Source organism: Candoia aspera, chromosome 1 (assembly GCF_035149785.1).
Source record: "Candoia aspera isolate rCanAsp1 chromosome 1, rCanAsp1.hap2, whole genome shotgun sequence".
Taxonomy (NCBI): domain Eukaryota; kingdom Metazoa; phylum Chordata; class Lepidosauria; order Squamata; family Boidae; genus Candoia; species Candoia aspera.
Window position 1 is genome coordinate 140,567,465 of NC_086153.1, and position 24,331 is coordinate 140,591,795.

The following is a 24,331-nucleotide window of genomic DNA, read 5'->3' on the forward strand; positions in this document are numbered from 1 at the left end:
ACCACTACTTACCAACAAGCATTTCAAACAGAAAAACTCCTACAGACCACCAATCACATTCCCGTCCATAACATCCATCACCACCTTGTGATTTTAATACTTCAGGTGATATGTAATCTGGTGTTCCAACAGCTGTATCACAACGCACCATACCAGTCTATTTAACCACATAAACAGTGACAATTAAACAACTCTTAGATATGATAATTAACACTAAGTTAGCACAAAAAATTACTTCATTTAACCAGGATACCATTTTTTCAGACTATCAGTGCTGTATGCCTTGTGCTTTTTTTCATGAAGCTTAGGGCCTAAATATAAAGAATTTTGTTCACCGAAGTGAAGGAGTTCACCTTGAAGTTAAACAAAGTCAGACAAAGTAAACAAAAGCTGAGAATGTAGGCTATGTCCAATTCACGGCTCACAGAATCTACTGGTTTGCAATAAATTGCAAAAGAGCTTTGGAGCTGCTCCTAAAACAAGAGAAAACAATATATAGTCACACCTCTATATAAGTGAGTAATTTAGTGGCTGCAAGCACACCAGTTATAGTATATAGCCCATATGAATCTATAAAGGAAGCATATTTTTTTATAAGCTGATAGTATGTCTATTAAATTAGACATACTGCAGTGTAATAGCTAAAAATAAAACCTGTGAAGCAGAAGTCCAGGTTCAATTCTTATTTAACCTGATCATTATTTGTTATATTTAGCACTGAAACTGTACCCAGTTAATAGGAGTAGTGATCCACTCTGAAAGGAATTTCTTTTGAAGAATAACTGATAGTGATATCTACAAATAATGTGCATTAGTTGCTTTGAACATTTTGAGACACAAGAATTGTATGGATCAGGTTTCTTCCTTGCTTCCTCACGGGAACAATTTAGAAACCACAATAAGCCAGAACTCAGAACTACACAAACCAGCCTACTGTAACCTCTACACGGAGCTGCCCTTGAAGAATATTTGGAAACTTCAGCTGGTGCAAAATGTGGTGGTGTGGGCAGTTATGGGCGCCAGTCATTTGGCACATGTGATATCTCTGCTTCACGAGCTACGTTGGTTACCATCATGCTTCTGGGTACAATTCAAGGTGCTAGTGCTCAACTTTAAAGCCCTTCATGGCTTGGGGCCAGGTTACTTACAGGACTGTTTCTCCCCAGGGGTGTCTACCCATCCTGTTAGATCCAGCAGGAGAGGCACGTTCTGGGTCCTGCCCGTGAGAGAGTGCCATCTGGCTGTGCCCAGGAAGAGGGCCTTTTCTGCCATGGCACCCACTCTTCGGAACTTTATCAGCCTTTGAGATCAAACTTGCTTTGATCCTACTGGCCTTTGCAAGGCATTAAAACCTTGGCTCTTCCGTTAAGCCTGGAGTGTGTATGAACCTGGGCTATACTGATGGTAGAATGCTGTGAGTTTCTTGGTTGCTACTTGTTACTTATATTTTTAATTAGTTTTTATCCTGTTTTAACTGTCAGCCACCTAAAATCACATATATGAGATGGGCAGCCACATAAATTTAATAATAAATAAATAAATCCCCAAAAGCTCCAGTCTATCTCCAGCACACAAGAAGAAGATGAAACTGGAATACATTTGTTCGTAGTTTACAGTGGTGCTTAAACCCTTTTGAATTTCCAGTATTTCTGCATCAATTTAACCTAAATCATGATCTGTTCTGCACAGATGAAACAGAAGGTAAAGATCGAGAATTCTGTTCTTTAAATAAGGCAGGACCTCTCACACTCACACCTGATTATCATCCCCCTGATTGAAATACCTGACTCTAATTTCCCCTTCAAATTAACTGATCATCCTAGAGGTTCACATATTTTTGCCACCCAAGAATATGTCACTTTGCATCATTTTCCTCAATAAATTAATGAACAAGTATAATGTTTCTGACTTACTTGTTTAATTGGGGTCTCTTTATCTAGTTTTAGGACTTGTGTGGAGAACAGTCCACATTTTAGGGCACATTTATGCAGAAATATTGAAAATTCAAAAAGGTTCACAAACTTCTAACACTTCTGTAAGTGAATCATAATTTATTAACAGATTGGAAATTTTGATGGCCTTAACATTACTGGAACAAACCCTAGTTTAGCTTGGCTTATTCAAATAGTTTAAGCTGATTACAGTGACTTTATGTAGACAGAAGCCTGAAGGTTACATGTTACCCTCCCTTTCTTCATATCCACAAGGGTTAGAGATAAGATGCTTTTGTGTCTGCTACTAATTAAATGCCACTTTAAAATGTGGTTAATTTTAGCATACTTAAGTCAACTATAAATCTTATTTAAGAAGCTGTGCTGCTCCAAGAAACCACAGTTAAGTGTACGGTAATACATAACCAATACTTTCTAAGCAAAATTCTTAAAGCAGCAGTGACAATTTTTTTTTTGGCTGAGGATACACTGTCATTTTAAAAAGGGTTTCAAGATCTTCAAAGAGCATGGCTTATAATTTAACTGGAAGGAAACAATTTCAGTTATTTTTTCACCTGGAAGGGTTAAAATGCAAAACTGTGAGGTGATTTCCTTGTGCAGTTTAGCACACCTATTTTGCAAACCATGTAGCTGGGCACTGAAACTTACTACTAAATTTCAGTGGCAGAATCTTGTGGTGTTCTAAGGCAGGAACAATGGTGCTAGAGTGACTCAAATGGAGCCCAGACTACCCTCCCCTGATTAAAATGAATGGACAAAATTTATACATATATAGCATACATTTTAAATCAAACACGTCTTTCATGAAAACACTTTGGTGTCCATGTTAAATATGTTTACTAGGTATCATGCATGTGAATTTATTGGTCCTCAGAATTCCCTGGATAACTTGGGGCGGTCATTCTTTTCCAACCTACCCTGGGTCTGTTGTTCTGGGATAAATTAGAGACATCCCCACCCCCATGTAAGGGGGAAAAAACAAGATATAGTTGCTAGAGGTAAATACATTCTAATTTATAAAATGTAGTTCACATATCCTAAAAATAGTGGTCAGCACTATCCACACCAGTGTTCAACTCATGCTGGCTGGGGAATACTGGGAGTTGAAGTCCACCCATCTTAAACTTGCCAAGGTTGGGAAACACCAGTCTACACATATACCAATGCATTGTGAAAACTCTTCTCATTGTTTCTCTGCTAAAGGTATTCCTAAGATGGCCAAGACATGTGTGTAAGATGGTGATGGCTAAAGTCAATCTTTAGCTTCTGTGGAGGCTGGAGGTGTGGGTGTATTTGCGCACATCAACCTCACATTACCAGCTCCCCTGTTATATCATTAGACCAGATAGAGGGATACTTGTGCTGTGGAAGGAGGGGTAAGATTCTACATAATTTTACCACACTGTTTAGAAGAGTCCAGTGAAAAACCTGTAAAGAAATACTATTATGTCTATAATCAAAACTTACCACAGCAAGCATTTATGCATTTAGGGCTCTGCAAAACTACTTTAGAAAGGTATGAAGCTTAAACCATTGGCCATGGAAGGGATGCAACAAAAGAATTGTTAGGAAGTTATGGTTTAGAGAATGGCTCAGGTGACAAGAAGTTCTACTGCTTAAATAGAGCAAGTTTACATTTACTGAGAGGATGTCTGCTTATAAAGATATATTTAAGCACTGCTAGCTTTTCTATGTAAGACCAAAGTAGAAGTCTGAACACCCATCAATTCTGTATCTATATTTTACTTCTCATAGCAAATAGACAGAACTGTCAGGCACAGCCCATGTAATGGAGCCAACAGAATTGGTATAATTTATTCTGCTATAGGCAGAAAGGACTGCTTGTATTTCTATCAAAACGGCAACCACACTTTAAGATGTATGAAGCTTTTGGAAATAAGTTCTTCTCTAATTAGGCCTAACCAATTACTTGCCCCATAATACAAGCATCCTTGTTATCTATTAGTTTCAACATGCTTTAGTAGTATTTTTTTTAGTGAACCAGTTACTGTACTAGCCATGAAGTTTTGGTGTACTCACTTCTTTTCAAAACTGGTTCAAGTATAAAATATTTTTTTTCCTTCTAAATTTTAATGGATGCATACTGCTCTCTGATTTGTGGGATCATAACTTCCTTTTAACAAGGTCAGCCATAGAGAAGTATGATATATATAAAATCTTTGAAGCATTTATTGGAGATAAAAATCTAATATATGTTCTCACAAGACAGGAAATGTTTTCACAGTTGAGCGCCATATTTCTGCAACCAAGGATCATGCGATCATGATATACCCAAAGCACCAAGATGGGATTTCTGCTGATTTGGGAGGGGGGTCATTGTATTTTTAGATATCTTAAGCCTTTCTGAGAGTGTGTCTGTTTAATTTTCTGCCCAAAATGGCATGATTAAATATTTTCATAATTTATAAAAGCAAAAATGAAAACAAAAATCCATCCATAAAGTTCACTGGTCGCTTCAATAAACATAGTAGGCAAGTAATGTCTTTTACCTTAATACAATGATATTTACGAATCAAAACTTATATATTCCAGTCTATCTAATTCAAATGGGAAGAATGTTTTATTCCAAATAGAACTATTTAATTTTAATGTAAATCAAAAAACCACTAACGGTGTGCCTTGTTTCAGGTCTCAAACTCACACACACATAGTTGCTAGGTGAGGAAAGCAATTTACTCAAGGCTGAGCAGGTAACAGCAGACAAGGAAAGAAATAGGAATCAACAAAGTCTCTTGGAAAGAAAGCTTGCCTGAGTGGTTTCACTTTCAACAGGAGCATGCAGTAGAGTAGTCAAAATCCAGTCGAAACATTAGAGAGCCAAGTCAGGTTTCTCAGGTAGCCTAAGGTCAAAGTTTCACAAGCAAGATTCACACGAATGACACACCAGAGCAGGAGAACAGATAGTTGTTCCCAACAGAGTAACACAGCTCAGGACTGCCTCTTAAATCAGGCTGCAGCCAGCTGTCTTTAATCAAGACAGTTACTCCCTAGCTTGGCATGGAGCCCCACTGAGATCTGAGATCAGGTGCTCTGGTAACCACGTAGGTGGAAGATGTTACTTAAAAAGAGACCTATCGAAGCGAATATTTGTAGTTCAGGGTTGAACTGTGGAGTCCTTGGTGCTCTCTGAGCCTTGTTATTTTCTTGCAGACGTTTCATTGTCAGCCTAGGCAACATCTTCAGTGCTCATGACAGTGGGCCTTGCACCAAGGACTCCACAAAAAGAGACTTGCTGTCTCTTTGGCTGTGGGTAGACCTGTACAGGGGATGAAATAAGAGTGTCCACAACCACATTTCTTTCTTTCTTTCTCTTTCTTTCTTTTTCTCTTTCTTTCTTTCATTTATTAAATTTGACCACCACCCATCTCCCCCCAAGAGAGGGACTTTGGGTGGTTTACAATAAGGTAAAAGATTCAAAATACAAGAAACCAAATAATACATAAAATATAAATACAAAATGTGAGTATAAAATAGAATCCAGATGGCAATTGATTGTTATAATTCCATCACACTTCCCGAACCCTGCCAGATGGCATTCTCTTATAGACGGGGTCTGTAACATGCCCTCTCTGCATGACTGGGTGGGACGGGTCAATGTAATGGGGATGAGACATTCCCTCAGGTAACCTGGACCCATGCCTTGTAGGGTTTTAAAGGTGATAACCAACACCTTGAATTAGACCCAGAAGCAAATTGGGAGCCAGTGCAGCTCCCGTAGCAAGGTGTTACATGTGCCAATCTTTGGGCACCTAGAATTGCCCATGCAGCTGCATTCTGGACCAGCTGTAGCTTCCAGATATTCTTCAAGGGTACCCCCATGTAGAGCACATGGGTGTCCGGCCGCTTTTAGCAGATGTCACCAGGTTTCAAATGCAACTTTAATTGCTAACAGTTATCTCAGATGGTGTAATTTTTTTCAGCTGTGTTTCCAGGAGTAGTACCCACAAGGGAATAGGATGGAGGTGTGTCCGTCTGCCTGGAGCAACACCATTCCCAGGGCTACATCAGAGGCATAAGTCTCTATTACATAAGGACATCCTGGAGCTGGATGATGAAGGATGAGAGGCAAAAGCAGTCTTTAAGGCGTCTAACGCCTTCTGAGCCTTCTTATCCCATAGGAATTGTACCTTCTTCCAGAGAAGGTTGGTCAATGATGCTGTGACTTTGGCAAAATGAGGAATAGAGGGCCAATAGTAATTTGCAAAGCCCAGCAAATTTGGGGGTCAATGAACAAACTGAAACTTCATGAAGGGGTCAATGAGCTGAAGGGTTTGGGGACCCCTGACACAGTAACCAAAAATATATTTTTACAGATAAGGGTTTGCTCTAGCGAGAAGTATGGTTTTCTGTCATCATGAGAAGCAGTAGCTGTTTTCCTTAAGTTATTGCTGCAATTAAAATACAACTAAGCACGAGCATCCTTTTAAAGTGCCCACTGTACATGAACTGGCAATGAGAGCCAATACACCCACTCTTTAGTTTGATAAACTCCACTCATGATGAGGAGATTGAGGTATTCTTATTAAATGACCAATACCCAGGTGTTTTGAAGGCAGTAGCAAAATATTTATTTATAGCTTTAACTTACAGGAACCATTTGGACCCTTCTATACAATGTTAACTTTATAGAGATTCTCATATAGATAGGTAAGAGTGCTGTGTTTTTTAAATTCTATGACTTGATATTGGACAGTAAATATATATTTTTAAAAAATTAAAGACACGTGCATGATGGTACTACAAGTAAATGAAAATACTATTCTAATTAATTAGCACTACAAAAATTGTAGTGACCACTAGAATGGCTTGTATCTTTTTGTGACATCTAATACATCTCCTGGGTTTTGCAGTCCAGATATAGTAGTCCTAAATTAACTGGTGAGGCTCTCAAGTTAAATGTTCCTGAATTCGGAACTAATAAAATAGAACAGAATATGATGAGATACAGAATTTCTACTTCTGCTCCACACTGAATGTCATCTTAGCTTTATCTTCCTTGTAGCTTCTCTGAAGCTCACCCTGATTTGTGTTTTTGTTGGGATACAACTTCATACATTTAAAAGCCACTGCTTGGCAAATAGTATAATACAACCAAGGAAAGCAGGCAAGAAGAAAAGATGGGTCAGAATGGAAGAAAAAAAGAAGAGTTTGCTGCTGCTACAAACCATTTAGAAGGAAAAGATCTGTACAACCTATCCATCTGCATTTTTTCCATGAAAGAGAGCCAGTTTGGTTAAGGTGCTGGGCTAGAAACCAGGAGGCTGTGAGTTTTAGTCCCGCCTTAGGCACGAAAGCCAGCTGGGTGACCTTGGGCCAGTCACCCTGCCTCAGCACAACCCACCTCACACGGTGGTTGTTGTGGGAAAAATAGGAGGAGGAAGGAGTATTAGGTATGTTCCCCACCTTCAGCTGTTTATAAAAATAATAAAGGCAGGATAGAAAATAAAATAAATAATAATAAATAAATGGTTTCTAGTATATGGTGGGAGTGGGGGTGTATACAACCTTCTAAATATTCAACCTGCCAAATAATTCTCCTCCATCATCCTCTCTCTTTAACTCTCTGAGGTAAGTTTATATGGGAGAAAATGACTGCCTTCAGTTAACCACCAAATTTCATGGGTAACTAGACACTGCAATTTGCATCTCTCTAACCCAGGGTTTCTCAACCGGGTTCCGTGAAAGCCTAGGGTTCCGTGAGAGGTCACTAGGGGTTCCCTGGGAGATCACAATTTATTTAACAAATTATTTCAAATCCGGGCAACTTCACAAGAAGGAGGTACGTTTCAGTCTTTATTTTTAGTTTAAGAACACTGTTAATGCATGTATACAGGCCTACACATGAAACAAATATAGTAATTTTGTAACTTCTAGCCTATATTTGAGCTTGAATGTGCAGGGGTTCCCCAAGGCCTGAAAAATATTTCAAGGGTTCCTCCAGGGTCAAAGGTTGAGAAAGGCTGCTCTAAAGCATCTAATCCAACATGGTAACTACTATATCACATTGGCTCTGAATATAATTATTCAATCACTAGGATTAGTCATTTCAGTTTGTTGGCAATCCGAAACTGAAACTTGTTCAGTAAGGAACATAACCCACAGTTTCAAGCGCTACACGTAGCATTTTCAAGTCTCCCCACCACCATCCTGCTTCCGTCTCACTAGGCACTCCTTACATTTGACAGGTCCCTTCTAAAAATAAGGAAAGTCTGAAAAACAGCTACAGATCAAACAATTCTGAAAGAAACCTAAGTGAGAAGTACTGCTGTGTACAATCACTGGATCATCACAGAAACGCTGCCTATTTTGAATGTCATATTCCTTAGGGTATTCTGAAAATTATTAACAGAGAAAGTAGAGTATTTGATAATCCTTTCTTTACAGTCAATACTGATACCACAACAAAGTTAGTGCTTTACAGCATGGTACATTAGAACACAGTGACATGCTATTTGCCTTCCTTAAATAGATTAGTGTTATACCTGTTTTATAAACTTGAACCACAGAACTGTGACCTAACTCATCAACTTTATATATTTGCACATCAACTTTAGCTCTGTTTTAGTTTTCAAAGCACATGACTGCAGTATACAGTAGACTCTCAGTTAACCAGAACTCAAGCAACCGGCACTCTCAAGCAACCAGCAAAAAAATTCAAATAAACAATACAGTAGACTCTCAGTTAACAGGAACTCACTCGCAAGCAACTGAAACTCACTCGCAAGCAACCGGCAAAAAAAATGATTAAATAATACTTTAAATAAAATTTAGTAGTAACTCTCAAGCAACCAGAAGCTACATTTATCTGGCATCTACCAGCCCCCATGGGTGCCAGTTAACTGAGAGTCTACTGTACTACCTGCACTTTCCTACCTCTTTTGAAAGCAGGTGTGAGGCTGAATCAATCTGCAGTACAGAACTTCCAATCATGCAGTTCAGTCTCAATGTTACAAACAAAACAAACAAACAAATGGAATGCTGAGCAAGTATCTTGAACCAATAGCCCACTTTGTCCTATCAAAAATGCTTAATGTGTTAGAGGCACACACAAGCAACAGACAAATGTAATTTCAACAATCCTTACAACAGTCCCATAGGAATGTTTAATGTTACAAACTACAGGCAGGAGGCTACAGCTGAGCGACAGTAGCTTGAAGAAACCAAGTTAATTTATGACAAGAAGAAGAAGTGAATCACAAACCTTCATAGCAAAGTACCTCAGCCACTACACTATGTTCAGTATTAACCATGGCATAATTTAAATCTCATTACTAATATTTATATGCTGCCCTATAACAATGGAATTCTTTGGATTGTACACACAGTTTTAGAAACATAACACGATGAGCCAGATACTTACGTCATCCATTTTCATACAAGTACCAAAATCTGCAAGCTTCAGATGTCCATATTTATCCAGAAGCATATTATCAGGTTTCACATCTCTGTGTATCAAGCCCATGGAATGAATTGCATCGAGAGCAAGGACCACTTCAGCTGTGTAAAATTTGGCCCACTTCTCAGGCACATCATAATTGCTCATGAGGTTGACAAGATCACCACCTGGCATGTATTCCATTACCATGTATAGGTATCGGTCATCTTGAAAGGCACTAAAAAGCTGTTTCCAAAAAGGAAGAATAGTTCTAAAGACTGCCAAACTGTTAAATATTCAGCAAAAGAATCACAGTAGATTTGAAACTTTTCCCCCTTAAACCTTTAAAGCATGGTTTCTCAACCAGGGTTCCATGGAACCCTAGGGTTCTGCAAGAGGTCACTAGGGGTTCCCTGGGAGATCATGATTTATTTTAAAAATTATTTCAAATTCAGGCAAGTTCACATTAAAGAGGTAAGTTTCATTCTTTATTTTTAGTTTAAGAACACTGTGAATGCATATATACAGGCCTACACATGAAACGAACATAATTATTTTGTAACTTCTGGCCTATACTTAAGCCTGAATGTGCAGGGGTTCCCCAAGGCCTGAAAAATATTTCAAGGATTCCTCCAGGGTCAAAAGGTTAAAAAATGCTGCTTTAAAGCATAATTTTGGTAAGGTATGCCCATTGTTAAAAGGTTTTATGAGTTCCAGAATAATTCACTTTACCTATCAATGAAATAAATGTGTTATGTGTCATTAAATATTTCAGCAGAAAATAAAGTACAGTATGATCAACAAGTTTCTTCCCTTTTTGTGAAGCAGTAACTACATCTATCACTGGACAGGATGGAAAGTGACAGCCATTCAGAAGCATATTTGATAAGAACCCATGTTATAATTATAGCTTTGAGCTTTATGTTTCACACAAGTTTCTTCCTACCATTAGAAATTTTAAATTTCTCCTTGTTCCAAGCCTTATTTTCCCCTTTCTTAAATAAAAATGTTACTTTACTGCATGGGCTAGCATAAATCACCTTTATGGTGATTTCTGAATGGGTAGGAGATTCCTGAATTCCAGACTTTGGGTAAACTAATAGAAGGACTGTCCTTCAAAGAACTAGCAGTGTACAGAAATATATATATTTAAAATCAAGGAATTGTATCAGTATGAGCAACATACTACATATTTATATCACATTCTAAATTCATCAAGTATTATCACATAAGGATTACTATTTCACCTATTTATAGTTTCCCTGTTTATTTACATTTCCCTTAAATTACCACTGAACTTTGTACACAAAAAACAGCCATACCTGAACTACCCATGGACTGTTAGCAAAGGCCATTATATCTCTTTCTTCCCAGAAAAAAGCTGAATCTGACCTTTTGAGCATTTCAAATTTACTTAGAAGCTTCATGGCATAAGCTTTCTGTGTTATTTTATGGCGAACCTGTTAAAAACACAATAGGTTATTTTATAGCTGGACTTAAAGAATAATATAGAAACATGGATATGGTGAATCAATAATAAATAGTAAAGTATAGTTCTCTAAACTTATCTGAATGCTAAAAATCAACAGCCTTCAAGAAATTGGATTAAGGAACTAGAAATCTGAAGGGCAGAACTCTCGGAAAGAATTATGATTAGATCATCAGCCAAAGGGAATCCACCTTGTACTGTTTCACAGGATGACCACCCACACACACACACACACACACCCTTTTTTAAAAACCAGTTATTACAAAGTAAAATAAAAGTCCCTGGTGCACAATCAGGGTTGGTACCATCACAGAGAAGTTGAGGGCAGATCTAGCATCCATTTTACTTGTTTCTGTGCCCATTCCACCCCATTCCCCCATGGGAAGGAGAAAAGATGAGAAGAGACAAGAGTTTCTAGAGAAACCCCATTCTTCAAATCATTTATTACAGAGCCACTGAAATGTTTCACACCAGTCTATACTACCATGTATATAAAATTTATAATTCCCAAACCCCAAGAACTGTGTTGGCACCATCTTTAGAACAGAGAACTCTTCTGCATGCTTAATAGTCAGAATTTGGCCTTTTTTGATGTATTAAACCCCCAAACTAGTTTCAATACATATGTATCTTTCAGACATGTGATTAAGTGGTCAATTCATTAGAGTACTGATGGATCAAAAATCATTACCAGTGACTGAAGAATGTGCTCATGTACTGTATGTTGCTCTAATGTCTCCTGTTACTTCCTCCTACTAGTAGGGACAGCTAAAAGACTGGACAGCTCCATTTTTTGAAGGAGAAATTCCTCTCAAAGGAAACCAGAGTAAGAAGCAGAAGCAATCAGAACAGCACACGCTCACATGTGCCTCATTCTGAACAATTCTGGCAATATACTCTGTAATATTAATGCCTCAAAAATTTGTTATGTCTAACAATACTACTCTGACTTGCCAATCCTCTACATAAAAATAGAAAAACAGCCATGCTAAACTTGACCTCAGACCTCTCTTGTCCAACAGTTTATTTCCACAGTGGCCAACAAAATGCCAACATGAACCCAAAAGCAAAACAGGAACACACAAACACATTAATACTCTAATTCCCCATAACTGGAATCAACAAAACCAGTGCTTCCATTATTGGAAGTAATATGCAGTCATCATGACAAGATGCCACTAATTGCCTAATTGTCCCACAATTATCCAATCTAGCAAGGTTGTTGGCCATCCTTAAATCTTGTAATAGATTCTATGCACTGCATAGAAGTCATACTTTTTTTTAAACCTGTCTCCCTAATTATCAAGAAATGTGCTATGGTTTTTAAATGGCCATTCACTATTCTGTAATCTTCACTAAGCTTTCTAGTATGCCCCGGTAATTCATAATTGGTGAAAGGTGAAAGGTCCCCTGTGCAAGCACCGAGTCATGTCTGGCCCTTTGGGGGGACACCACTGTTGCGATGTTTTCTTGGCAGACTATAGCGGGGTGGTTGGCCATTGCCATCCCCAGTCGTCACCTTCCCCAGCAAGCTGGGTACTCATTTTACCGACCTCGGAAGGATGCAAGGCTGAGTCAACCTGAGCCGATTACCCGAGAATCTACTTTGAGACTAACCACTATCCTGAGGATCTTGTGGTAAGTTAATATGAAGCAGTGTGACCATAAAGAAAAACATTATTCTTAAGAAAATTATTGGAAACCCAATAGCCTTAAGTTGATTCTAAGTTCTTACCAGCTGTACTTCACCAAATGCACCTCTTCCAATCACTTTAACAACATCATAATCTTCCACTTTCATTTGAAGATCACGAATTTTTTCTACAATTCTCTCATCTAAACAGGTTTAAAGAAAAATATTTGCTCTATTAAAATAATATTCATGGAAGAGAATACATATTAAGCCACGAACAACACAGAAATTTAAGACTGGTATATTATAAATGGCACAGTCCATTTAAACTGCAATGTCAAGATGTATTATCAATGCAATGCACAAAGGAAACAGATCCTTTTAAAATGTACAGTGCAAAGTACTACCTTTGTAAAATAAGAAAAGCAGGCCTTGAAATGATAAATATACTTAAATAGCAAAACAAAATAAAACCATAAAGATTCATTAAAACAGCATTGTTAATTTTACGCACTAAAATCAGAAACATTTTAACTATGAAAGTTAATTATAAGAAATTTTAAGGTACCTTAAAAATCATATTTCAACTTTTTATCATTGACCCTCAAATTCAAATCATACTATTTTGGGTTTTTCCCCCCTTCAACCTAGTCTTGACTCCTGGCAACTGCCTGGACAAGTCCATGCAGTTTTCTTGGCAAGATTTTCTTTCAGAAGTGGTTTGCAACTGCCTGCTTTTCAGGGCTGAGTGTGTGTAACTGGCCCAGTCACCCAGCTGGCTTTGTGCCTAAGGCAGGACTAGAATTCACAGTCTCCCGGTTTCAACCGTGATGCCTTTAACTATTACACCAAACTGGTTCTCCTCTTTTGTTTAGAACCATATATATAGTTTAGGGGCACTGGAATATGAGGTAAATACTAAATTACTACTGACAGAGTCTATTATCATAATATGGTGACAGCATAACCTCTTTTAGAAATTAGGGGCAAGCTTATGTGGATAAGTCAAACAAAAACATGTAATATGTAATATATCTCAATAAGATAATATTCTGGATCTACATAGGGACATTATACAGAAGAAAAACTTACATCTGTTAAGGAAATTATCTATGTTTTTGTTCTTCCTCAGTGCTGGATAATCCAGATCAAGAACTAAGGAGTTTAAACCATCCTAGGAAAAAGAAAGAAGATTTTAGAAACGTCGTCTTTCCCCACTCCATGAATACTTGAACATATATAGCATCATGTGATGCCAAACACACAAGCTACCCATTTGCACATGTTTATATGTGAACAGATCTTTCACATATGTTCACATTTTATGAACAGATCTTTCAAAATGGAATTTATCTTCTTATACTTTCCATAATTGTATTGTATATTCTATATTTCACATACTATATTTCATATTATACAGTATATACTTCAGTCCATCTAAAGACAAAATTAATAAACTTCTGCTTGCACAACAGGACTTTTCTTTCTTATCATCCCCACTGTTGCACCTTTTCAGTGTTCCTCTGATGTATCACCTGGCTCTCTGGCAGAGATTTTGAAGGGCGCTGAATGGGAAGTAGGAATCAAATCTGCTGTTGGATGTCATTTCATTACCAGATGGACACCATCTGATATATTGTCATGTCTACTCCGAAGGAATTCCCATTCAACGGGATTTACTCTAAAATAAGTACAGGCTTGTAATTAGGAAACACGCTCCCTCTGGAGATCAGGATGGCCCCGCCCCTGCTGGGTTTTTATAAGTCCTTAAAGTCCTGGCTCTGTATCCGGGCTTGGGCCAAGTGTGTGCAGGGACCTGTTTCTTGGTTATATTAGTGATTATAGTGTATGATATATTCTCAGGTGCTATGTATTTTAATTTTTGTATTATTTACTTTATTTTTTTACCTTATTTTTAATTTTTTTTCACCACCCAGAGTAACTTGTAGAGATGGGCAGCCATACAAATTGAATGAATGAATGAATGATAGCACTGCAATGTGCTATTTCTCTACTCAGGCAACAAGAAGTTGATCATAGTTCTTTAAATCTGGGTGTGAAATCATGCTTTCTGCTTCAATGTCCACATTTTATTCCTCTAAGTATCTAGCAGATTTACGTAAAGTTACAGAAAAAAGATTAGAAAAAGCAATACAAATCGATAAATTTTTAGTTATGACATCTGTCATCTTCATCATGAACCATAACAAATATTCCTCTAATCCCATGGTTTCATAGGTTTCAGAAAGGTAGCCATGTTAGTCTTTCACAGCAGAAAACAAACAAAAAGGTTTTTGTGGCATCTTAAATACTATCAATTAATTATAGTATAAATTTTCATTCCCAACAGAATGCTTAATGAAAACTTGGGAACCTTATAAACCTCTTCCCTACAATACTCTAGATGGTGCATTCTTCTAATATTTGCAGTTCTTTCCCACAAATGAGCCATAACCTGAAAGAAAATCTCAAGTTCTTAGCCATTCCACCTCTGCAGAGAGCAAGATACTTCCAGAGTTTTGTTTATAAAATGTATTGAAAGAGAATAGGTACGATGACAGAAATCTCAGCAACTGGATTTTCCCTTTAGAATCCAATTTATTTCACAGGTTCCAATGAAGGACTTTCTCATCTCCTTACTCACGGCTCCTGTGAAAACTGGTGAGGAGGCTATTTTCTGTCTGAACAAAAGAGTGCCCAGATGGTTAGCATGTGAATCTCTCTGAAACTAGACAAACAATTGTGGAATAGAATATTTAAAATCATGTATATTTCCAAAATATATGCATCATTCTAAGTTACTCTTTTGTGTTACTCTTTTATCCATATTGTCCATTTGGTGAGTCTCTAAGATTGGTTAATACCATTAGGAAAAAAGCAAGGAAGTCTACATTCTAACAGTATACAGTTGAAATGCTCATTTAATGTATCTTCCATTTATTTTTGTAATAAATATTTTGGAACGGTTGTTGTAAAGAAAGCAAATTAATTCTCTTACAAGATATTTAACAGAATACATCTATGGACTGTTTGGAGTGCTGTATCAAGAACCAGTCTATTCTGCTGGTAATTTGCAAACAAAATCATGAGGAAATAGATGGAACTATTACAACGAAAGTTACCAGTATGGGGTAAAGAGCAACCCTGAATGTCTGATAACTATTCTAAAGCCTATTTCAGTGGTGTAACAAACTGCAGAAAAATAACTATTTTAGTTCTGATGCTGTTGAAATTTGGGAGGAACTGAGCACAACCACAAAAAGACAAATAAGGCAATGACACAAATTATACTACAGACACTACAAACAAATCCAGCAAACAGACTCCAGCTTATTTTCTTGCCAACATTCTCAATTAAATGGTCAGTATCACAGTCAATCCTTAACTGCTGAAGAACAGGGGTTAGCTCTGAATGGGCCTATCAACAATCATCCTTCAAATAATGTCAACTATTATTTTTATCTATCTTTTTATTCCACTGATATACCACCTTATCAATCACAGATTCAGGGCAGTATACAGTAACAATCAACAATAAAATATCCACAATATATAAGTAATGTTTATGTCACCATAAAGGTGCAGGACAATGGCATACAAACAAATGAAGCAAATTTAACCAGTTAAGCTTTAATTCTAAGGGGAAACTATTCCACAGGACTGGGGCTAAAACAGAAAAGCAGCACCCCTGGCTTTAGTTCCTCTCAGTTTGTGGAAGGGGAGTACAACACTCAATCTTCTGGGATGAATATAATGAACAGGCTGATTCAGGTAGGAAAAGCAGGTCCTGCCAATACCCAGGTGTCAAGCCATATATGCCTTTATAAGTCTATCTATCTTGTCTCACCATAGCCTATTTATCCTCATTTTATTGTATCTTACTTTATTTCATTTTATTGTATCTTACTGTGGCTGATGCCATGCTTTGATATGGTCAACTGACTAATCAATAAAGTATAGTACTAATACCACGGCCTTTATAAGTGAAAACCAGCACTGTGCATTGTATCCAGAAACCAAGTGGCAACTAATGCAGGGCCTGAAATGCAGATGTAACATGCTCTTGGCAGGTTACGCCTGCCGGTAATCAGACCATTGTGATTTGTACCACTTGCAGTTTTCAGAAACATTCTTCAAATTTCAGAGCGGTGGGTAAAAAACCACTCAAGGAACACATTCTGATGACCTTGAAAGAAAATTGCTGCAGAAATCATGCCCAACCTTTAACAGCAGTACCTTCTTCTGCTGGTATAGGAAGAGTATTTCTTATTTACTGTAACTGAATTCATTCAAAATTAAGGGTTTGGGAATCAAAAAAGCAGGAAAACTTGTCTTTGCTTTTCAGCTATGAAAAAAATGATGGAGACTAAGCTGACTAGCCACCCAGTATTTTAACTTCGTTGTGCTGTCTTGACTGAAATTGCCTATCTTTAATTGAAAAGGTTTAAAACTAAGATAGTTAACTGAAAATGCATGCACTTGTTTTTGTAAAAAGTAACTAGTTTGTACTGTGTTGAAGAAAGCTACCATAACAAACAACAATATTAATACCATGTAAAAATAGCGATGGTTGTTCTTCTACATCATGGCAAAAAATATTCTCCAACTATCTAACAACTAATTTAACTGGAGCCGATTTCATAAGTATGCATCTGTTTGTACTAAGATAATCATTCCATTTTTTATTAAGTCTTTTTATTAAATTAATCTGAAAAAAATCTAATCAATTGTTTTATATGTTATGTATCTTTCAAAACTGAACTTTTTCTTTCTCTTGGAGCACTACAGAATATGTATTCAGGTTATAACAAACAACAAGAATGCACTATTAGAAATTATTATTATAGGAACTTCTTGACTAGTGCAGAAATTGTGATTTAAATAATTAATTAAAATTAGATTTAAATAATTAAAATTTTCAAGGCAAGAAAATCAGATCTATCCCACTGTATACAGAGCAATATGACGTCATCAAAGCAACGATGTAGCAAGGCAAATAGGGAAAAAATATGTGCACTTATTTGATTAATCTGGTTGCCAGTTTGTTTCCAGAGCACAATACACGGTGCCTTCGAAGTTAGAAATGGACTGACGTCTGGGACTGGGGTACCTTTCAGATCATTTTCTTCCCTGTATTTATCATCATATGATCTATTCATCATTTAAGGCTCTGTTCCAAATTCCTCAGATGTCTGAGGCTTGACAGACAGCAACAACTAAGGCTTTTCAGTAGGAAACTCACCCTATGGAATAACATTCATCATACCTTGACAAAGACAACACAGTTTCTTTTTTCCAACTTTGATCTACCATTTAGCTGTTTTTTTGTTTTTGGCGTGGGGTGGGGTTTGGGGTTTTGTTTGGGGGGGTTGCTTTTTTTGTGGGGCAAGTTAAATGTTTAAAAGCCTTTTAAACACATAAAGGAATAAATTATAAAACATTCAGCACATTCAAAATGATACTTACAAATGTTCATCAATAAAAAGAAATAGGAAACCATTACATTTGGAGTTGTACATTATAATAGTATGACATATTACAATTGCAGTCAAGATTACAGCCCACTTCTTTGCATGTCAATCATGAAAGGTTCTGGGTGGTTCATATTGTTAAAAAGGCACTCTGCAAAGTGCCTTTGTACAAACTGACTGAAATTGCCTACTGCTCCTCCCTGAAGCAGACACATCCTTTTTCAGAGGCAGTGTGGCTGCCTCAAAGGCTTTCCCAGGTTGTTTGCACAAGTAAGTGGATGTATGGGCAACACTTTCTGCCAGGACAAAATGAAGCAACCGTATTGGAACACGCACACAGAAATGACCCAGGAGAACTCTTGAAGCAGCCACGCCTAGCCACCCGAAAGATGCGGCTGCTTCAAAAAATGACACTGCACTCTCTCCCACACGCTCTGCAAAGTCCCCTGCAAGTACTTTGCACAGCCCTATTAAGTAAGTTTATTTTTCCTTTGATTTCCAAGTTTGACTTCCTTTCTTTCACTGGGCCACACAAGGAAAAGGAAAAGGAAAAGGAGAAGGAAAAGGAATCAGAAAAAGTAAGAGGCTTTCGACCTTGTCTTCAACAGGTATAAACAAACTCATATATCCCTCCTCCTTCTTTGGTATTACAGAAATCCCTTCAGCCATTTATTTAATCCTTTTTCAATCATCAAATCACTTATTTTCTAATTTCAGCAAAAAGTCCATAAAAGGTTTCCAGTCTTTTGAAAAAGTACTTACTGTTTTGTCCCTGACCAGACAAGTCAGTTTTGCCATTTCGGACAATTCTGACATCTTTACAATCCATTCCTCCATTGTGAGAATTTCGGTATTCCTCCATTATTGTGCATATAATAATCTTGCTGCAGTTATCATATGTAAAATCAGTCTTCCATGAGTCTTTTCTAATTGGCTATCCATAAGTCCCAATAAAAAACTTCTGGCTTTTTCTCAATATTAATCTTTAAAATTCTTTGTATTATTGTATGTATGGGTATCCAGAATTTTCTGGCTTTTTCACAAGTCCACCATGTCCATGTTTTTCACATTTCCAACATTTGAAGTACCTTTATACATCCTTGATAATTTCTCTGGTATCATATACCAACGATGTATCATTTTATAAAAGTTCTCTCTTAAATTATAACACAATGTGAATTTCATCCTGTTTACCCACATTCTCTCCCATTTATCCATCTGTATATCATAACCAAAATTCATGCCCATTTATCATACAGTCCTTAACTTGTTCCATTTCAAATCTTAACAAAATTTTATGCATTTTTGCAATTGCATGTTCATCATTTGTACATAATTCATTTTCAAATTCTCTCTTACAGTGTTCAATTCCAGTTACCTTTTTATCAATATTAAATCTTTCTCTTAATTGTGCATATGAAAACCATTGAAAACTATATCCTACTGCAGTCAATTGTTCTCTTGACATCATCTTAAGTTCTCCATCTTCCTATATTAATAAATCTTGATATGTTTACAACTTCTGTCTGCTGTTTCTTTTCTATAAAATGCTTCCTGCACTAAGACCAATAAAGGTATTTTTGGGCATAACCTTGGTCTGTATTTGTTCCATATTCTTAGCATGGCACTTCTCACATAATGATTTTTAAAATCTACATTAACATGAACTTTATCATACCATAAAAAGCCATGCCAACCAAACCTGAAGTCATCTTCTTCTAATTCTAACATTCTTTTGTTTCTCAGCAATGTTTACTCTTTCATCCAAACCAAACAGCAGGCTGCAAATTGCAATTTCAAATCAGGTAATCCTCTTTCTTTTGCTTCTTGAAGAATGTTATATTTAACCCTTGGCTTCTTACCCTGCCATATAAATCTGAGTATATCTTTTTGCCATTGCTTAAAAGGTGCATCAGAGAGCAAAAAGAGGCCCACCAAACCCCTTCAACCCCCCCTCTTGCAGAGCAGAGAGACTGGAAAAGACGAGATGTCAAGAGAGTAAGCTGTTTGCTCTTCTACATATTGAAAGCAATGAGATTACACCGGTAGCAGGAAATGGTCAGGCAAAGGAGAAATTGCCTATAGAAATTGCTTGATTTTTTTTCTCCTCCCTCGCAGAGCAGAGATTGGAGAGAAAGAGATTACAAGAGAGTACTGTAAGCTGTTTGTGTAGCACATCCACAGCTCCTAGCCCTGGGCTGTGGCACGATCGCATTGCTTTTGATGTGTACAAGATAGTAAGCAGACACTCCAGCATTCCAAAGGGTGGGGGAGTGGTTAGGAAGCAAGCTGAAGGTGTGAAACTGATTAGTCTTGTCTCTTTCTAGCTGGAAAGCAAAGTTGCAGTCACATGATCTCCTACTTAGCAACTACTTCACTTAATGGTGGTTGCCAATTCGGGTCATTAAGCAGTGAATACCTGTATATATTAAGGGTATTTGAGGATGATTTGGTTTTAATAGTGGAAAATCCTTTGGAAGGAATACATATATTAATGGAAAAGTTAAAGGAATTTGGCGCATTAGCTGGATTTAAAATTAGTAAGGAAAAAATGAAGATGTTAACAAAAAATATGAGGATGGAAGATCAAAAAGAATTAATTACAAAAACTGGTCTTCATATTGAGAAAAAAGTAAAATATCTGGATATTATGACTAACATGAATTGTACGTTATTTCAAAATCATTACATTAAGTTACGGAACAAAATTAAGATTTATGAAGATGGGAAAAGCTACAACTATCATTGTTTGGAAGAATTTCTATCGTAAAAATGAATGTATTACCTAGAATGACATTTTTGTTTCAAACAATATCTGTTTTAAAAAATGATGCACCTTTTAAGCAATGGTTGTAAAGTTACTTTTTCATCACCATTGTAACTGCAAAAGGTTGCTAAATGAGACAGTTGGTAAACAAGGACTACCTGTAACTTCACGTATATGTCTTAACAAAAATTAAACAAAATTTGCTCATTGTTTACTGCTTTTTTCACATTCTATGATCAATAAAGAATGTATGACTAACAAGTTAAATTTAAACCTAAGACTGCCAGTATGTACTCCTATCCATAGTTATATACAACTTTTTCACAAGTTTATATGACATTTAGTCCCACATTATAATACAGGCCTGTGCAACTCATAGTGAGGAAAGGGCCACACTGATTAAAAATAATTGCAGACCACAAAGGAATAGCTGGCATGCCGATCAGCCAGTTAGCAGCTAGCAGTGTGGCAACAGTGATGGAGCTGGCAGTTTTGGTAAGACCTGGAAGTGTTGGATGTTCTTGGCAGTGTGTCTTTTGGGGAGATGTAGCTGTGAAAAACTAGTGATATCTGGCAGCAATGGATTATTGAGTTTTCAAAAAATGCTAGTGAGCTGCATAAGGCTGTTTGGTGGGTCACATGCAACCTGCAAGCTGTATGTTGTGCAGGCATGTTATAACGCATGTAAAATTACTGCCAAAACTCCCAAATTTACATGGAGATTAGCAAGCAATGATTTTAGGATTACAGCCTCCTTCTGTACTACAGTTCTGAACCCCTGTTGAATGATTGGGGGCCAAGAGAGTATATACAACAGGTCATTGATACTGAAGATAACTAATCCAGGAAATGACATATCCTCTGTCTAGGCCTCATAGATAGAAAACACTTCACGTAGGAAATATGCTATTAAAGTGATTTCACTGCTGACTTCCTCTCATCCCCTTTTGCAATAGTTTGAAGTCTGCCAAAACTAAAAATAGCTTTATCTAACAAAACACATCCAAAGGGTCAGCACAATTATATGTACAAGAATGTCCTTAGACCTCTCAGCCAAGGTGTCTTTTTATGTCCCCACAATGTCTGAACTAGACTGTTCTGTTTACTTATGCTGCTGGAATCCCCTGTGTTTGGGAGAGAAACCTTACTAGGCTTAGACAACAGTGCAAAAATATTTGCTGCAATTTAACAGCCCCAAGGGATGGCCAACCCTAAATATTATAGTGTTTCCAGAAAAATCCCTCAGGTCATTAGGAAGCTACACTAGGAACAGATGCCTACACCCAGCCTTCTCCCTGACTCAATGTAAATTTTGGAGATGGTTAAACTAGTAATAAATTAACTGAAAGTCTATGATAAAAAGAGTGTCAAGCATTTTAATTACACATGTAAAAAATGATCAGAGCTAAGCTGGTTATTTTACTTGCTGTGTTAATACATTCAGGGCCATCTGTAATTTTGAATGTAGCCTAATTAACCTTACGTTATACTGAGACAGACATATACCGACCCAAACACCCCCCTAGTATGTAGCATATTTGTTTCATCTTCCATACTTGTAATATATAAAAAGTATTAAGCTATTGTATGAACTTGTTGGGAGCTACAGCCTAAAACTGGAGATTATTTCACATTAGAAGATGTAATCTTACAATGGTCACTACAAATCATTAATGTATTTATGATATTTAAAAGTTGGTCCAATATTTATTTATTTAGCAAGTTTATATAGCCACCTACCACAAACAACATGACTCGGGATGGAGTACAATACATAAAAACAATAAAAACCATAAAATACTCAAACATAAACTAGAAAAAGAGAAAACATAAAAACCCAAATAACAAGAGAACAACCGTTACTCCACATCACACAACCACCTTGCTAGCTCCCCATGGGATCCCCAGAGTTGATGGAAAAACCACATTTTGAGGGCTTTCCGGAAGGTAAGCAGGGATGGAGCCAATCTCAATTCAGAAATGAATAAACTAGAAAATATTCAAATCATATTGCAAGAATGTTTAATTCAAAGTAATCCATAGTTTGTTGGCAAAAACCCAACTTTTGATGCACCTGTTGCAGAATTTAGATAAAAACAGAATTTCAACATACTCCTATTCCTGTAGGCAACTGGAATAACTCAACCTATGTTCAACAATGACTTCCATAAATCTCTTACCAAGAACTATACTGGATGGTGCTGAAGGAAATTGGTTCAAAACTATGCTGGGCCTCAAATTGCTAATCAGGACATTGTTATCTTCACAGCAGTAAGCAATCAATCATTTTCTATTTATAATTTTCTTTCTACAAACCAATTACACAGGATATAAAATATTTTAAGAAACGTATCCATTTTTGCTTCTGAGATCCTTCCCACTACCACTAAGTAAAAAACTGGGATTTCTAAAGCATGCAGACTTTCAAACAAAAAGTGATACAGGGAAGCAAATGTGTGCAAACTTATTCAGGCACCATGGGATGGATTGGTTTTGGTCCATTTTACTATCCTATGTACACTGAAATTAGGCTTGTAATAAAACCAAAGAATTTTTTTTTAATGTGAGAGAGAGATACTGGATAAACGACAAAATTATTAAATTAAAAAAATACCAATGATAATTTTGATGTAACTGTATATGTGAATAGAAATAACTGAGATTTTAAAAGTGCCTTTATTTCTCACTTCCCACAGTCCATCTGCTGTCTTTCTTCTTTTCACAGTCAAGAAGTATATGACTTATCTTCTGTCTATGCTGAAGTAGTCACATAGGCTTAATTATCTAAGATAATTTGTTCCAAGAAGCAAATAACTATTGACAGATTCTTTATCTGTTTTTAATACTTGAAACAATTTGTTGTTAAAGAAAAAAAATAGAGAACTAATTTCAAAAGAATTGTCCTAATTATCCTAAATTCGACATCTATCACTTACCCTTACAAAATAGACTGAGAAGAGTTGTAGGTTTATAGAGAATTATATTTCTTTAGTTTTGAAATATAAAATGTTTTTTGCCCACATACTGCATTTTTTAAGAAGCCGCATCTTATTCAGTAAGGGTGGTCCTGTAGATCTGCATTCACTCTCCTTCAGTAAAATATGGGAAATAACTTATGCCTAAAGTGGTTATGTTCATCAAGACTAGAACAAGTTAGAATTGTCTAATTACCAAGCCAAGATTCAGAATTTTCTCCTTAGAGATATAAACAAAATCTACCACAGATTTCTAAAAAGAAAAAAAGTCTGATTTGTCAGGTCCAAGTCATTGCACTGAAAGTTTTAAGACATGCAGTCCATAGCATCTCTTGTTCTTTTTTCCAAGCTTCTGTTCAAATAGCGTATCTGGGAAAATTTTAAATAAATTAAGAAATATGCAAGCAAGAGTTAATCCTCAGCTTTTCCTATACAAACATACTATCTTACCCTTTTCCAAAACAAAATTGCAAAACACACCAACAACAATCTGCTGGTAGATCTCTGGAGTCCTGTAATGGAAAACCACAATATCAGCAACTCAAGTTATAGACATGATGTGGAGTGCCAAATCCAACTCCATTTAACATGAATCTGCATGCAACCATACTGAGTCTTCTGTGATTCTGGCAGAAGAGTCAGTTGGAA

General features: G+C 36.7%; 1 protein-coding gene across 1 annotated transcript in view; it reads right to left on the reverse strand.

Annotated features, from left to right (window-relative positions):
• Nucleotides 1-24,331, reverse strand: part of ROCK2 (Rho associated coiled-coil containing protein kinase 2) — a 98,891-nt gene that overhangs the window by 51,614 nt on the left and 22,946 nt on the right. The window contains exons 2-6 of the mRNA XM_063314582.1: nucleotides 13,563-13,644; nucleotides 12,573-12,673; nucleotides 10,671-10,808; nucleotides 9,334-9,594; nucleotides 13-157 (exon numbers count right to left, since the gene is read on the reverse strand). Of these exons, the coding sequence (XP_063170652.1) occupies nucleotides 13-157; nucleotides 9,334-9,594; nucleotides 10,671-10,808; nucleotides 12,573-12,673; nucleotides 13,563-13,644 (727 nt within the window). The remainder of the gene's footprint in view (nucleotides 1-12; nucleotides 158-9,333; nucleotides 9,595-10,670; nucleotides 10,809-12,572; nucleotides 12,674-13,562; nucleotides 13,645-24,331) is intronic.